At 40.3% G+C, this 15,124-nt stretch overlaps 1 protein-coding gene and 1 non-coding gene across 3 annotated transcripts; both read left to right on the forward strand.

Annotated features, from left to right (window-relative positions):
* The first annotated feature begins 1,125 nt into the window (after positions 1-1,125).
* ttc8 (tetratricopeptide repeat domain 8) lies at positions 1,126-12,774 on the forward strand. Of its 2 annotated transcripts, XM_088647900.1 has the most exons (15): positions 1,126-1,365; positions 2,611-2,640; positions 4,763-4,880; positions 5,414-5,477; positions 5,674-5,833; positions 6,341-6,430; positions 6,604-6,648; positions 7,468-7,553; positions 8,626-8,713; positions 9,045-9,155; positions 9,252-9,391; positions 9,841-10,015; positions 10,456-10,578; positions 10,914-10,997; positions 12,196-12,774. In XM_088647900.1, exons 1-15 carry the CDS (start codon positions 1,264-1,266, stop codon positions 12,310-12,312), a joined length of 1,533 nt encoding a protein of 510 aa, XP_088504026.1. In that variant the 5' UTR covers positions 1,126-1,263; the 3' UTR covers positions 12,313-12,774. The 2 variants fall into 2 exon arrangements, with proteins under 2 accessions (XP_088504026.1, XP_088504027.1); XM_088647901.1 differs by lacking the exon at positions 2,611-2,640.
* A 1,424-nt stretch (positions 12,775-14,198) lies between these two features.
* Positions 14,199-14,497, forward strand: LOC148653193 (signal recognition particle RNA). The gene has a single exon (XR_015924997.1).
* The last annotated feature ends 627 nt before the right edge of the window (positions 14,498-15,124 follow it).

The following is a 15,124-nucleotide window of genomic DNA, read 5'->3' on the forward strand; positions in this document are numbered from 1 at the left end:
TTACCTGGAGGCGGCACACACAGGCACGTAGTAACGGCTGTTGCTAAGGACGTGTTGCTGATGTTTTCCACACGTCTGTCTCTATTTACCCGCCCCGCCGCAGTCGTGTTAGACTAATTGCCTCCTGCGGTGATAATTCGGTAACATGTGAACTTTTTAATAACGACATTTGGCGAAAAGGTAAATGCTGATACGCTGGTCGCCGTGGTATGGCTAAAATAACTATGGGCTATACCAAGAGTGCCTTAGGAGACAACCCCCGCTGCCGGGATATATAAGCTCTAGTTCCAATTTTCTGTAGTCTTCGGCGTTATTGCAACTTATTCGAAAGCTTAGCCACTTACACGAGTGCGTTTAAATCCTGCTTTAATCAGCGACACGCAAGGCGCCCTGTCTCTGTTGTACACTAGTTACAGATATGACTGCATCGTAAAATCACTGCCCTCACCAGACTTGCTAGAGACTCCGAACCCAGTCTGTAGACTTGCACAACTTGCAGTTCTGTGCAGTCCCTGACAACATACAATAACGAACTTTTCCAAAACATTTCACAATGATTATGCATTAAACCCGCCGAATAGAATAAGTGTGTCTCTTCCCCCTCTCAATTTAGGAGACTCATACTACAAAACGCATTCAGCACCGGGGCAATTTCATTATTATATACAGAAAAATGTTACAACTCAATCCTGATTCTTACGCGTTTGATATGGCAAATACAGCCTAAATGTGTCAAGTATTTTTTTTTGCTACAAGAAAGGGTGAATATAAATCATAAATGCAAGTTACAGGTAAAGAATGACAACCACAATGACAAACATACACGTCACAGCACACAAGCGCAATTATTCGCGTATAAACCCGAATTTATTTTAAAAAGAGGATTAAGGGTTTAACTTCTGCTGAGAGAAGAAAGAGACGCTTTTCGCTGGCCCTCCTCAAAAATGATATTTCCATGTTCTCCAAGGCAAAGGAAATATCGACAGAGCACATTTTAAAAACTCGGTATTAGAGAATACACGGTGTCCATGTGAATATTTCTCTGGTAAAGGGCGGGCGTTTCGGTTTGTAGCATCCCTGCTATCAGGCATATTTCTGGACCCCCATGGTCGATTAGGACCCCGTGCTCCGTTGCTGGGAGTGACGGGACGCTACTGCCGTGATCTGTTTACTGTAGTCGCGCTTGGAACTCTTTGGGAATGTGTAGATGCTAATATGATTTAAGTTTAATACACTTTTGAGTAACAGAAAACTATCATCAATATGGATCCGTTATTTTTAGCATGGAGCTATTTTAGGAGACGTAAATTCCAGCTCTGTGCTGATGTGTGCTCTAAAATACTGGAGGAAAATCCGTTCGATCAGGTATTATTTCAGTCTTCGTAATCCTGCTGTATTGGATTTGTGGTTTAGCGCCAGCTGTTCAATATAAACTCTACCCCGAACCGTTTTACTAAAAACTGCGACGGACAATTTAAAATTTACGAAGTGTTTTCGACATACTGGACAGAAAGGACGTGTTTTATCTAATTAAAAGCGGTAATGATCAGGCCTCGGAGAAATAAACAGAAATTAGTCTGGTGAAATCGCACAGAATGCATTAATTATTTTGCCGACGTCAGTCCTTTCGGGATGTTTAATAGTACATATTTTACAGTAAAAATGATTTCCTCGCAGTCACACGCTTTACTGTGACATAGACGCTATGTCATATTTTTTGTAAGTTACCGATTTGGATGTGACAGTCTTAAAACCTCATTTGTCTTTGTTGTGTTGATAAATTCATGTGATACGATTCATGGTTATGACTCAGCCTAGGCAAGACAGACATTCCCCATGACACTAGATCGACAAATGTTGTTTATAATTGTGACCATGTCAATGCTCTAAACTTTGTATTTGAAACATAAACATGGAAATTTAGCGAAGTCGTAAATGTGTACTCGCACACTAGTGGCATTTTTGTATAAAGATTCAGAAAGCCTGGATGTGTACTGTCTAAATACTAACGAATTGTATTGAAATGTAATGTTATTTCATATAATAACTACTATATTTATATATGAGCTTTACACGGGGAATAATACCCTTTTAGTATATTTTGTTTTATGCATAGTTTTACGCTGTCCATCCACAGATTGGGTATTTTCAGTTTCCTGTACAATGTACAGTAATCCCGTATTTCGGATGAGACGTTAAACCGAGGTACTGATTCTCAGTGGTCATTAAAGATCCCCGAGCATTTCTCGGGAAGAGTGGGGAGTTATCCCGGTGTCCGGGGCAAATCTCCCCTCTAAGGCATTACCGTGGCCTCCAAATTGTCCCCATGTATGATTGGCTTGCACTGGCCCTGCGATGGACTGGCGCCCCGTCCAGGGTGTACACTGGCCTTGCGCTCGTTGCTTGCCGGGTCGTCTCCGGCTTCAACGCGACCCTCACCAGGAAAAGCGGAAGTGAAAATGGATGGATGTACAATGTAATCGCTTCTCTTTCCCATTTCACATCTTTCTTATATAATCTTTGGTTTTGCATGTGTTCGGAAGTCTTCATCTTCTTGCATGGCTATACTTTCATTTTGCTGTCATTATTTCCTTCCTATTGCTTACGAAGGATGCTGAAAATACTTCTCTTGCTTCAGAGGTAACTAGTTTCCTTCCCTTTGACCACACTTGCAATTCTTATTTCTTATACTTTGTTTTCTCGTTTGTGCCAGGTCATGGTGATTGGAAGGATTTTGTAGGAGTCTTTTTTTGTGTTTTCAAGGCTTTATAAGCTTAATGCATTGTATGCACGTAAAATATTCTGGTAGTATTAATCCTTCAATTAATCTAATAAATCAAATAGAGAGCAGATATTCGTTTACAGAGATGACCTGGCCAGGAAGTGTAAACCAGTGTCACACAGACGATGAAGACAGAATAAGGAAAAGGACAATCAATACATCATGACAAGACGTGCCAGTGTCTGTCAGAAGAGCTTTACTCATCCAGCCTAAAACACCCTCAGATGCAAAGTTGCAGCTCACCTTTCAGATTGCTCCTGTTATTGGCAGCAACAATAATGTGCCCAGTGAAAAGGCTGAAATGAGTTGTGCTCAGCATCGATGTGTGTTCTGGAGAGGTGCAGGTCATACTTGTGAACACTAAGTATGATATCTTCTAGTGTCATTGTTTTATTTCTCTTTGCTGTCTGCACAGCAAGATACAATGTGAATCATTAGAAAAACACTTTTGTGTATGGAATATTTTTTTTGAAATTTCATAATGTGTTACCTGAGCAGTGCAGAATGATTTTTTTCTTTTCAGCACAGATCGGTTTCTGGGAAAGTAGGAGACATTCTGTCACAAAGTACAGTATAGGAAATCAGAAACCTACATTAACTTTTTACAAGCAAGCCGACTTGTTGGTGATCATATCTTATTACAGTAACTGCTCGTTTTCTACATTGTTGTATTATCATACCACTATATCACTATAAATGGTGTTTGAAGCATTTTATATTTTAATTTTTATAAGGCAGTTATGATGGCAAGCAGACCTTGTTCACCTCTTACAATTGGCAGGAGAACAGATTAGACATGATTTACTGTAATAATGTAATTACCTTGATATTTCAGTGTATATCTCAATGTTTAAATATTGTTAAATACCATTAAATACCAGTGGTTTAACAAAAACACAGATGACTGTGTTTTAAATAAAGCCACTGTTTCCTTCTTACTTGTTGAAGATGCATGTAGAAAAATGTATATATTTGTATAATGTATGCTTTGTTATATTAGTCTGTCTTAATCTATGGTTGTGAGTTTGTACAAAAAGTACAGCACAGTGCTCTAGAAGGGAATGCTCATGGAAGAATGCTCACATGAAATCCAGTATGCTATCAGCAGCATGGAAATTTTCATATTCCCAGAGTTTCAGTCTAGGGACTTGCTAGCTTGTCCCTTCTGTGTTCAATTATTCACAGAAGTAAAGGTCGTTGTCATTGCCTTGCCTGCACTATTCCACGAGTACCACGCTCTCTCAGGTATTTAGTTCTTTTCCTGTGTAACAGACCCCTTACCTCCACTCCTGAGAGCTCACACTTAAAGCCTATTATGCAGCTGCCTGTATACCTTTCACCAGCTTTTTAGATAAGAAGACATCGGCAGGGCATTTGGCTAGATACCTCTTGAGCCGCCATAACAGAAATCAGTCATCGGTGTTGTCACAGATCTGAAAGTAAAACAAATGGTGTTGTCGTCGGGCATTTGCCAGTGACTTCGGTTGGATCGGATTTCCTCCCAAACTCTGGAGTGGCTATGAAATAATCACCCTTCGCAAGCAGGAATGCTACACCTGCTCCTCACTAGGTGTCATACGGTGTCATGAAACATGCGTGCTATCAATTTACAAGTGAAAACTGGGTCAGCCTCTAGCCTGTGAGAGGGCTATGGTTTGGATCTTTCATTCGTGTATGCAGTTAGGGTGGGCCATGGTACAGTTAAGATTGAAAGGTCCTCTACAAAGGCTTTCACGTTTCTCTGCAAGGTTTGTAATAAATACATCACAGGAATTCTAATGTGTGCTTGCTCTCTATCTCAAAGCAATATTAGTTCTTGCTCCTATAGTTTGTGCTTCAAGCACTGTGTGTTACATGTATCTGAACTTCTGAGGAATTGCTGGTACACAGAGAATACCACAGTCATTTTATTGCTGAACTGGAGTAACAGTTGGTAAACTTGAATTTCCTGGGTGCTTATTGTTATTCTCTCTATCCAAGGCTGCATGGAGTCTGAAGACGCGGGCTCTGACAGAGACGGTTTACATCGACGAAGTGGATGTAGACCATGAGGGAATAGCAGAAATGCTGGACGAAAACGCGATTGCTCAGGTTGCACGTACGTGTTGTCTAGTGTGATCACGGAGAGCAAACCGGGGGAGAAAAAGAGCTTCAAAGGGCCTTGCAAAAATCAAATGCTGAGATTAGCGAGATAAGAATGCACCCATGTTGAGCTGCGAATGCAGCTCTAATTGTTCATCTGAGAGTTGATGCATTTGGTTTTATACTTAGAACTACTAAAAATAGTCATTAAAAACAACCTGCTGGGCTCTGAAGTCCATCCTTAAGGCATGGTAATTGCTTGTCTGACTGATGATTTCTACTTTTTTCAGATCCCTTTTCACTGGGAGTGAGTTCAAAGACCTTTAGAAAATTAAGTGTATTTAAAGTTCTCAGTGCTTGAAAACTAACTGTGCAGGTCAAAATATGGCCAAATGCTCTCCCTACTGTGTGGTGTTTCTGATGGGAGTGTTCAGGTCGTTACTGCAAGGGAAATAATATTGTGTTGTTTAGAAATGGTATTATTTAACACGTAACATAACAACGTTTTATTGTTTACAAATCCCAAGTAGAATAATGTCTGATTTTCAGGTCCTGGAACATCATTAAAGCTTCCAGGTACAAGTCAAGGAGGAGGTCCAACCCCATCTGTCAGGTATTCTTTAATGTATAAATTCTAGTCAATCAATCAATTAAATAGTTCATTAATAATTAATAACACATTAATCATGTGTGAAGAAACAGGTTGCATTCAATGCTGTTCTGGTCTGGAGTGTTCATCTTCACCTTCACTCTCCCTCATGTGAGTGGGTTACTGTGTGGAAATTTTCACATGGTGCTTCTCTCTATAGGCCTATGACTCATGCAGGGCGGCCCGTTACTGGGTTTGTTCGGCCCAGCACACAGTCCGGCAGACCCGGGACAATGGAGCAGGCTATCAAAACCCCCCGGACCGGGCACACGGCTCGCCCTGTCACCAGCGCGTCTGGAAGATACGTGAGGCTGGGAACGGTAGGCCTTTCCTCTGCTTCTTCACACAAATCCATTCCTCAGCCTTTAAGTGTGCCAGCAGGAGTGTGTGTGCATGTTAACGAGCTCAGTGCTAGTACAGACAAATAAAAGGTCCAGCACAACTTGCTGCCCTTTACAAGTGTTGAGTTTTCGCGGATCTACTTAAACCTACTGTAGTTGTGACAAGTCATTCATTATATAATGTCAAAGACCTTTACAGGTACCATACAATGTAAATGATTGAAAACTGTGGTTCTGCCAAAAGCAGCTGTAGAAGAAACTATTGATTTTAAATTCATGAAAATGGAAATGCATTGCATTCTTAGGATTTTCTAAGCAGTCCTCGTTTCTAAGCAGTTGCAATGCTCAGATGATTTTAGTAAAACTTTAATAGGAATCAGGGGTTTTAAATTTGAAGCATTGCGGACGAGTGTGCTCTGTATTGTGCTGTATGTAACTGTCTTCCTATTTTAAAAGCCTGTGTCTATTTGTGCTGCATTTCCTCAGGCTTCCATGCTTACCAGTCCTGAGGGCCCATTTCTAAACATGTCCAGATTAAACCTGTCAAAATATGCCCAGATGCCCAATTTATCAAAGGTATGTTCACTTTTACACTCATGTCATCAGGCACCAATATCACCCTAATATGTTGTGAAAAGCATCATTCTTGTTGTGATTTTCACATGTGCAGGTAGGCTAGGTTGTATATTGGAGGTAGCATCGTAAAAGGTGTATTTGCTATTGTACTGATTGAATATTCTTTCCTGCAGTCTTTGTTTGAATATATCTTCCATCATGAAAATGATATAAAAAATGTGAGTATTGTTTTCTTTTCAAACCTTTAGCATATATACAATTATAAACATATACAACGATTTATACATATAGAAAACCAGACTGATGTCTCAGTGTTTATCATGTGATTTTGCCATTGAACCGAATTGTGATAATTGGATAGAAAATGTACTTGTTATTTCACACGTTTGGACTAGAGAACGGTTTGAAAACAGAAATAAATGTTGCTGCCAAAACAGGGGCATAATGCAAAAATGAATTCCTAGAATGAACAGCTGGGATGTTCAAGATGTGCCCTAGGTTGCTGTGAAATGATGCAATTCAATTTTCCAAATTACTCAAAACATGGTCAGGAAAAAATAAATGGGCGATAAATTACAAAAAACAGAAGGATCGACTGACCGTGATGCTCCTGTATTTCACAGCCTCATATGAAATGCTCATTGGTGAACTAATTCTGAGTTCAGGTTGTTTTGTGAGAGGGGCTCTGGTCCACAGAAGGCCTGTGCGCACTGCTCCATTTGCAGCGAGCCTGACAGCCTCAGGGCCTCAGCACTGCACTTACCGACAGTATAACTGGGAAGCAAACCCCTGCCGTGACTCTTCTCAGCAAACCAAGGAAGCGTGTCGACATACTATTCCTGAGAAATACGGATATTGTTGAGTTTTTTTGTATTGAGATTGATATGATGTTTGATCTAGGATTAGAAAGTGCTGGACATTGTCTCCTATCATAACATATTTATTTATTTGAAATACTAAGATAAATGAGTATAAGCGCCATTTGGAAGCAGGCTTCAAACACAGGTTGTAATCTACTTATGTCTTTGGGGGGTCAGGCTACAGATCTTGCAGCTCTTGCTACTGAGCATGCTCAGTTCAAAGACTGGTGGTGGAAAGTCCAACTGGGAAAATGCTACTACAGGTAACTCTGCTTTCTCCAGTCACTGCACATTTTATCTACACTGACTATTTTTTAGACATTTAAACTAAACATACAGTATAATGTATACATGATTTCCTTATTGAAAATAATTGAGTTATATTGAGATATATTAGAGTGTGATTTTCTTCATTCAGTGGACTTTTATGCTAATTCTATAAATTGAGAGTATTGCACAGAACATTGTAGAGTCAGCATGTTAATTGTGCGAAGCAATGGGTGCAGAAAGGCAACAAAATAAAATTGTACATACATTTTTCAAGGGTAAGTATAGTCTTCAGATTGCTACTTATGTCAGAAGGGACTATCACATACCAGGATGGAGATCACTTAGTAACCCAGTACTTGATAGTTAATTGAAAATCGCATTTACAGCTGTATTGTAAATTGAGGTTATAATTGCAATGATAGAATCCAAACCAGAAATAAAAATCTTCAGAGAGCGAGTTCAACAGAGTCAGCTTTTTTTCCAGTGTGCAGATAGGGAGATTGTACAGCAACAGAAACCTCCATCACAGGAACAATTCTCAAAAATCAGAAGCAGACAGCTGCTGAAGGATATCTTATCTGCGTCACAAAGCTTGTTCATTTTCCAAGAAAACTACTCATTCAAACAGATGTTTTTACTGTACGTTATCATATCCCAGGAACCCAGTCAAGTGCACCTTGTCTTGTACTTCCCAATTACACTCTCCTTGTCTTTTCTTTCCTGCCTATCTCATGTGCCTCTTGATAGTACATCCTTCCCATGCTTGTTAGTGAGCTACACTTCTGCAAGTTCAAGGTTAGGGGTTTGGCGAGCAGAGCCCGAGCCCTTCATTCAATAATAGCCTATCATTATTTTTCAACATTGTCCTGGTAAAAAGTGGATCACATTTATAAATTTATCAAATTCTTAAAGCATAAACATGACAAATAAAGCTGTAACTGAAAAATTGAATATGTGTTTATTCTTACACAATTATTGTGATCAGTATTTAATTAGTAACAATGTAACTGAGTCTTATAGGTGCTGCTAATGTATTGAGGTAGCTAAAATGATCTGTATTCACAGGCTGGGTCTGCACCGTGAAGCAGAGAAACAGTTCAAATCTGCTCTCAGTCAACAGGAAATGGTTGATGCATTCCTCTACTTAGCGAAGGTAGTGTACCACTGGAGACTAAGAACCCCTCCCATAAAGTCACTGTTTCTCCATTTTTGTAGCATAAGGCAACAATTCCCTAAGAAGTATTAATCAAATATACATTTTTCTCTTTTGTTTTCAAAGTTGCTTATTCAGAGCAGGTGTTATAATACTACTGATCCTTGAGAATTAAATTGTCTTGAGTTTTTGAAAGAACTGTATAGGAAACCAAGTCAGTCTGACTTTTTTTTGCTTGGATTTTTTAAAATAACAAAGATTGTCACTTGAATTGTTTGCTTACTTTGATCGTTACCAAGATATTAATTGCATGCCTTGCATTTTTTAATAGGTCTATCAACGTTTGGATCAGCCTTTAACAGCTTTAAACCTTTTCAAGCAAGGTCTGGATCGCTTTCCTGGCGAGGTCACTCTTCTTACGGGAATAGCTCGGATTCACGAGGCATGTGTAATGACTGTCATTTAAAACCTGTCTGCATGCTCTAATGAATGATCTGATCAGGAACGCGCTGCTACTGCTGTTTTCATTGTTTAACAGGAAATGAACAATATTGCCTCAGCCACAGAGTATTATAAGGAAGTTCTGAAGCAGGACAATACCCATGTGGAAGCTATAGCTTGTATCGGCAGTAATCATTTCTACACAGACCAGCCTGAGATTGCCCTGCGGTTTTACAGGTGAGCACGGTGCATCCCAGGAAGAACCACACAGCTACTGTATATACACACACCTTCCATCATTCACAGAGCCTGGCTTACCAATTACTTAATGCTTGCATTATGTTCTGATGAAAAATCACCCCCTTAAAACATCTTGACATAAGAAGTACAGCTTGCCTCTTGGTATTGATGTGTTTTGCCATCTTAAATGTAATTGCTCTTTTGCTCTTTGTGGACAGCTACTCATTTCCTTTGGTTAGATCAGCCATGAAACAGCACATAAAAAACTTGGCAGACTGCTTTCATTAAGCATTTGGGATTTTGTGCTATCAGATCACCACAAACGCCATTCGGCTACTAATAAATCTGAGAAGGAGTTTGGCAGAGTACTGCAAAAGAAGAAATATGTGATCTGCTTGCCACTTAGCACAATTTAAATATACCACATCCTTTCTTTTCTGAAACAGACGACTACTGCAAATGGGAGTTTACAACTGCCAGCTCTACAACAACCTGGGACTCTGCTGCTTTTATGCCCAGCAGTATGACATGACTCTGACCTCGTTTGAAAGAGCTCTTTCCTTGGTAGCAAATGATGAAGAATTGGCAGATGTTTGGTACAACCTGGGCCATGTGGCAGTTGTATGTATTTTCCTATCAAATTCATATTGTGCTTTCAGACTTTGATACATACCTTGTTTTGTAGATCAGACAGTAAGTCTTATCAATAATCACAGCAATTAATTTTTCTTTTATAAAAATCATCATCACGTTAGCATCCACCCCTTGTCCTGACGTGTACTGGATATCTGCAGGGCAACATGTTTTGTAACAGCTGTTAAGTTGATACTGACGCATTTGCGAGTTAATTAAGCTGGAAATGTATCGTCTTTTGCAAGAACAAACTTTGGAACACCTATTAGTCTTTTGTTTAATAACATGTCATTGGTCAAATTCTACAAGAAACCTATGTAACCATTAGATTATAAGTAGCATTGCTCAGAACATAAATGAGTTCTGAAATATTGTTTGACAGTTGGAAATTTACCCATTTTTGAGGATGTCATTCTTGTTTTGAACAGGGAATCGGAGATCTGAATCTAGCCTATCAGTGTTTTAAATTGGCTTTGGCGAACAACAATGACCACGCTGAAGCGTACAATAACTTGGCCGTCTTAGAACTACGCAAGGGACGTGTGGAGCAGGTGAGATTTGGGCAGGGGAAACAAAGCAGGCCTCTCTCAGCCTTAATTATTTCAACCACATAGTTCACCAACCACTCAAATTATAAAGTGTTAATTGTACTGAAGGTACTATATCAAAGACTCTAGGCCTTTGAATATGGCTGAGGACTACATAGTACATACTGTACCTAAACCATAGTACATAGGGGAGAAAAAAGTAAATGTTTGAGTATAAGCATAAGACTATCTGGGCTAGACTTTTAATGACTTGAACTACAAAGTTTTCTACTAACTGTTTAATACAAAAAGCAAATCTGACTTGGAAAAACACTTCCCCCTTTTTTTTATTTTCTCAGGCAAAAGCTTTTCTGCAGACGGCCTCTTCTCTGGCGCCTCACATGTACGAGCCTCACTTTAACTTTGCTGCACTGTCTGATAAGGTAATGAGCTTTTACGACCTAACAAACCTTTTGCTTCTTATTTTGCACAGCTTCAGGTCTGGAGGTGAGCAGTGCAGCAGGTCTGTCTTTCTGCTCTCCTCACCTGCTTGTTGAGCCCCAGCACATGGAGAACTCAGGAAGGGCGTGAAATGGCCCCAATTAAGCCCATAATTAGGCTAGTCAGGTAGTTAAAAGCACATGCAGACACTGCGGGAGTTCAGGAGTGGAGCTGGGCTGTATTAGCCTTAGTCTTGTGCTTAATAAACACAAAACACTGTTACGACCATCATAAAGACCACAAACAAGGGGAGACCAACCGGCCCATGTTTAATATTTGGCTGCAATTAGCTTATTGATCAAAGGATATGATGTTGCCATTTCTTGGAAAATCCCAGTAAATCGTCTTACTGAGACATTTTAATGTAGTGTGTCATTTACAAATATTTAATCACAGAATTGTTTCTTTAAAATTACACATACCCATGCATGCTGAAAATGATCAAGAAGCCATCCTGAAAATGTGCAACTTGTAATCCCGTGAACTGCTCACACGTGGTGTTCGTCTTTCACAGCCATAGGCACTGACTGACTGTGTTCACTGAATAATAATAATTGCTTACACTTATATAGTGCTTTTCTGGACACTCCACTCAAAGCGCTTTACAGGTAATGGGGTCTCCCCTCCACCACCATAGTGCACCAGAACGCTCACCACACATCAGCTATCAGCGGGGAGGAGAGCAGAGTAATGTAGCCAATTCATAGAGGGGGATTATTAGGAGGCAATGATTGGGAAGGGCCAATGGGAAATTTGGCCAGGAGCTGGGGTTACACCCCTACTCTTTTCAAGAAATGCCCTGGGATTTTTAATGACCACAGAGAGTCAGGACCTCGGTTTTATGTCTCATCCGAAGGACGGCACCTGTTTACAGTATAGTGTCCCTGTCGCTATACTGGGGCATTAGGACCCACATGAGCCGCAGGGTGAGCGCCCCCTGCTGGCCCCACTAACACCTCTTCCAGCAGCAACCTTAGTTTTTCTCAGGAGGTCTCCCATCCAGGTACTGACCTGGCTCACACCTGCTTAGCTTCAGTGGATTGCCAGTTGTGAGTTGCAGAGTGATATGGCTGCTGGAACAGAACTGAATTGAACTGAACTGAACACTGAACTCCTCCTCTGTGCTGTTTCTGTCTGCAGGTGGGTGATCTGCAGAGCAGTTACACTGCTGCTCAGAAGTCAGAGGTAGCCTTCCCAGACCATGTGGACACGCAGCAAATCCTGAAGCACCTTCGGCAACATTTTGCCATGCTGTGAACCTGCAGCTTGCATTTCAGTCAAAACGCTTATGGAAGATCTGTCTTTAAGATCTAAGTTCTGTCTTCAGATGTTCCTCTTAAGGATCTGCTGTTCTGAACCTCTGTTTAAAATTGATACAGTACTTTTTTTTGCCCCTTGTGTAAAGTAAATACTTATGTCTCTTTTTATGATGGATTACAAATATATATTTATATATTATTGATGGTCTAAAACATTTTGTACAGACTTTAGCCCTAAAAGAATAAATGTATGTTGCACTAGTGCATGTCTTTAACTCATTAGATTTAAATTAACTTTTCAAAGGTACTCTTTTGATTTTTTTATTTTATGTTTTATATTACTATAGGAGAAAAGTATGTTTAGCATATGAGTAATTGAATATGTGTCTGTATTGTCATGTTGTATATGGTATTTAAAAAATCCAGAATAAAGGATCTGTAGCCTTTGAAAGCTGCAAAAGCTTTTGGTCATTTTTTGGTCATGTTACCAACAGTTATGAATAATTGAGCCTAAAGGTTAATTCTGCTTATGTTGTTAATGCGTAAGTATGAACAGTTCCATGGATTTTTCTGCATAAAAGATATAAAGTACAAGAGTTGCATCTATTTTTCCTGCCAAAAGACCGTTCTATATTTTAAGTTCACTAGTATAATCTCTAACCAGATTTTCTTAAATGTGCAAAATAGATTAACTTCATTACAAATGGGAAAAATAATTTTCTAAGTGTCATGCTTGTAGAATTTTGAAAATATTCTATTTTTACAAATGGAGGGTTATGAAACAGGTGAAAATCAGGAATTGACTGAGCGATTTAGTCAATCAGTTAAATAATTATTCGTAACCCCCAACTTGTACGTGGTTTCTAACGATATACCGGAGCGGCTGGTATAACTAGAGGCACAGCTGACACAGCTTTGCTGAGAGGACTAATAATACAGGCACACTTGGCTAAACAAATATGTATTACAATAAACTACACAAGACACAAAACATACAACACACAAAGTTACATTATATACAGTATTTACAGACAAGGCGTTTCAGAGGCCCAACATTCTGGTCACCCAGAAAAACCCAGACTGCTACTAAGCACTAAACTCTTAATATGCCTACAGAGGCCACACAAGAGATGAGCTGCCTTTTAACTAAATACAGAGCAACCTGAAGTTCAATCTCTCTCTCTGCACCCTGGATGCCACAACATAAATGGGAGCCTATATCCCTATCCGTAAACATGCACCCTAATCAGGAAAGACGTTCTGAGGTATCTTTTACCCAGGAAACCCAAGTTCCCTAAAAACACAGAAAAGCATGCTCTCACTAACAAGGTTCGAATACTGAGCTCCAGTCAGGTTTGGTTTGAACGATCAAGAAGTAGGGGCTCTCATCTGTTACAAGCTGGGAGTCCCAACTCCTCTGGGCGCCTCTCTCTTCTCCCTGCTCTTAAAGTGATCTTATAGTGTGTGTATCTGTACTGCTCCTAGCCAATCATAAATCCACAACTTCCCTGGATATACTAAGGTAAACTTTTCCATTGTTTCTGCTCAAGGGACCTCCCAGACCTCAGCAAACATCCTCTCTTCTTTGAAGTTAGAAGTATTTACTCTTCCCAGTGTCACAAACCTTATCTCAAATCTAAGAGACACTTCTAAGTCACCTAAAGCTGTAACAGACTGTGTTTTTTTTTTGTTCCGTGAAATAAAAATCGATGTTAAAGTTGTCATGAAGCCATGAAACCGTCAAGCCTTCCTCTGTCCTGGACGAGACCAATCTTTGAGCAGTGACAGATTCCGCCGCTAGGTGGCAGTGCGTGGGCGCTGGAAAAGCGCTGTGACGTCACGGGTGGCGGCAAGTGAAGAGCTCTACAAGCGCAGCTCTCTCTCGCCGGGCACGGTGGCGCGTGCCTGTAATCCAAGCTACTGGGAGGCTGAGGCTGGCGGATCGCTTGAGCTCAGGAGTTCTGAGCTGCAGCGGACTATGCCGATCGGGTGTCCGCACTAAGTTCGGTATCGATATGGTGCTCCTGGGGGAGCCCGGGACCACCAGGTCGCCTAAGGAGGGGTGCACCGGCCCAGGTCGGAAACGGAGCAGGCCAAAGCCCCCGTGCCGCTCAGTAGTGGGATCGCGCCTGTGAATAGACGCTGCAGTGCAGCCTGAGCAATATAGCGGGACTCAGTCTTTTGCAAAGGTGGGGAAAAAAAGTGAAATTAATTTTGTTTTAATGAATTATTAAAACGAATGAATGTAGTTGCTTGCGCCTTGCTTTGGGCAGGACTCGGCTCATTCTCCGGGCATCGCATGACTCCTCCGATGAGACAGGATTCTCAGTCTGAGAATAGAAAATTAAACTGAATACGTGAATTTAGAACTTGCTCCTGCTTTGAAAATAAGACAGTGTTCACGCTTGACTTGGGATTTTATTTTTATTACTACTGTTATTGATGTTATTTCACACTAACGATTTGCCAAATCAGTAACTGCAGTGCCGCCTAAAGGTAAGAGTACTACACCAACCGAATAAAAATTGTAATTATACAGGAATGCAGAAGGGGGCGATCTTTGAGCATAGCTACGGGGATTTGATTACGAAGAATTATAGTTTCATTATTTTAAAAACTTTTTTCTAATACTAAACACTAATTAAAATGAAGATGCATTAAATGTTCAGGAGTTCTCTACGTTCTGTCTCGCACCTGAATACTTTCTACTGTATTTGGCGAAACTGCAAAACAAAGTTTCAGTTGTTACGTCTGTCATTCACCTCTTTCCTGGACTGTTTTGAGCGTCAGAACAACTTAAGAGCGACATG

Source organism: Lepisosteus platostomus, chromosome 10, assembly GCF_059453375.1.
Source record: "Lepisosteus platostomus isolate fLepPlt1 chromosome 10, fLepPlt1.hap1, whole genome shotgun sequence".
NCBI classification, from domain to species: Eukaryota; Metazoa; Chordata; class Actinopteri; order Semionotiformes; family Lepisosteidae; genus Lepisosteus; species Lepisosteus platostomus.

What these genes read in the sequence shown, in the direction of transcription:
- ttc8 (XM_088647900.1), top strand. Translation starts at nt 1,264, where the DNA reads ATGGATCCGTTATTTTTAGCATGGAGCTATTTTAGGAGACGTAAATTC. An exon ending in CTGGGAAAATGCTACTACAG is followed by an intron (nt 7,554 to 8,625) that starts GTAACTCTGCTT and finishes CTGTATTCACAG; the next exon opens with GCTGGGTCTGCACCGTGAAG. An exon ending in CATTCCTCTACTTAGCGAAG is followed by an intron (nt 8,714 to 9,044) that starts GTAGTGTACCAC and finishes ATTTTTTAATAG; the next exon opens with GTCTATCAACGTTTGGATCA.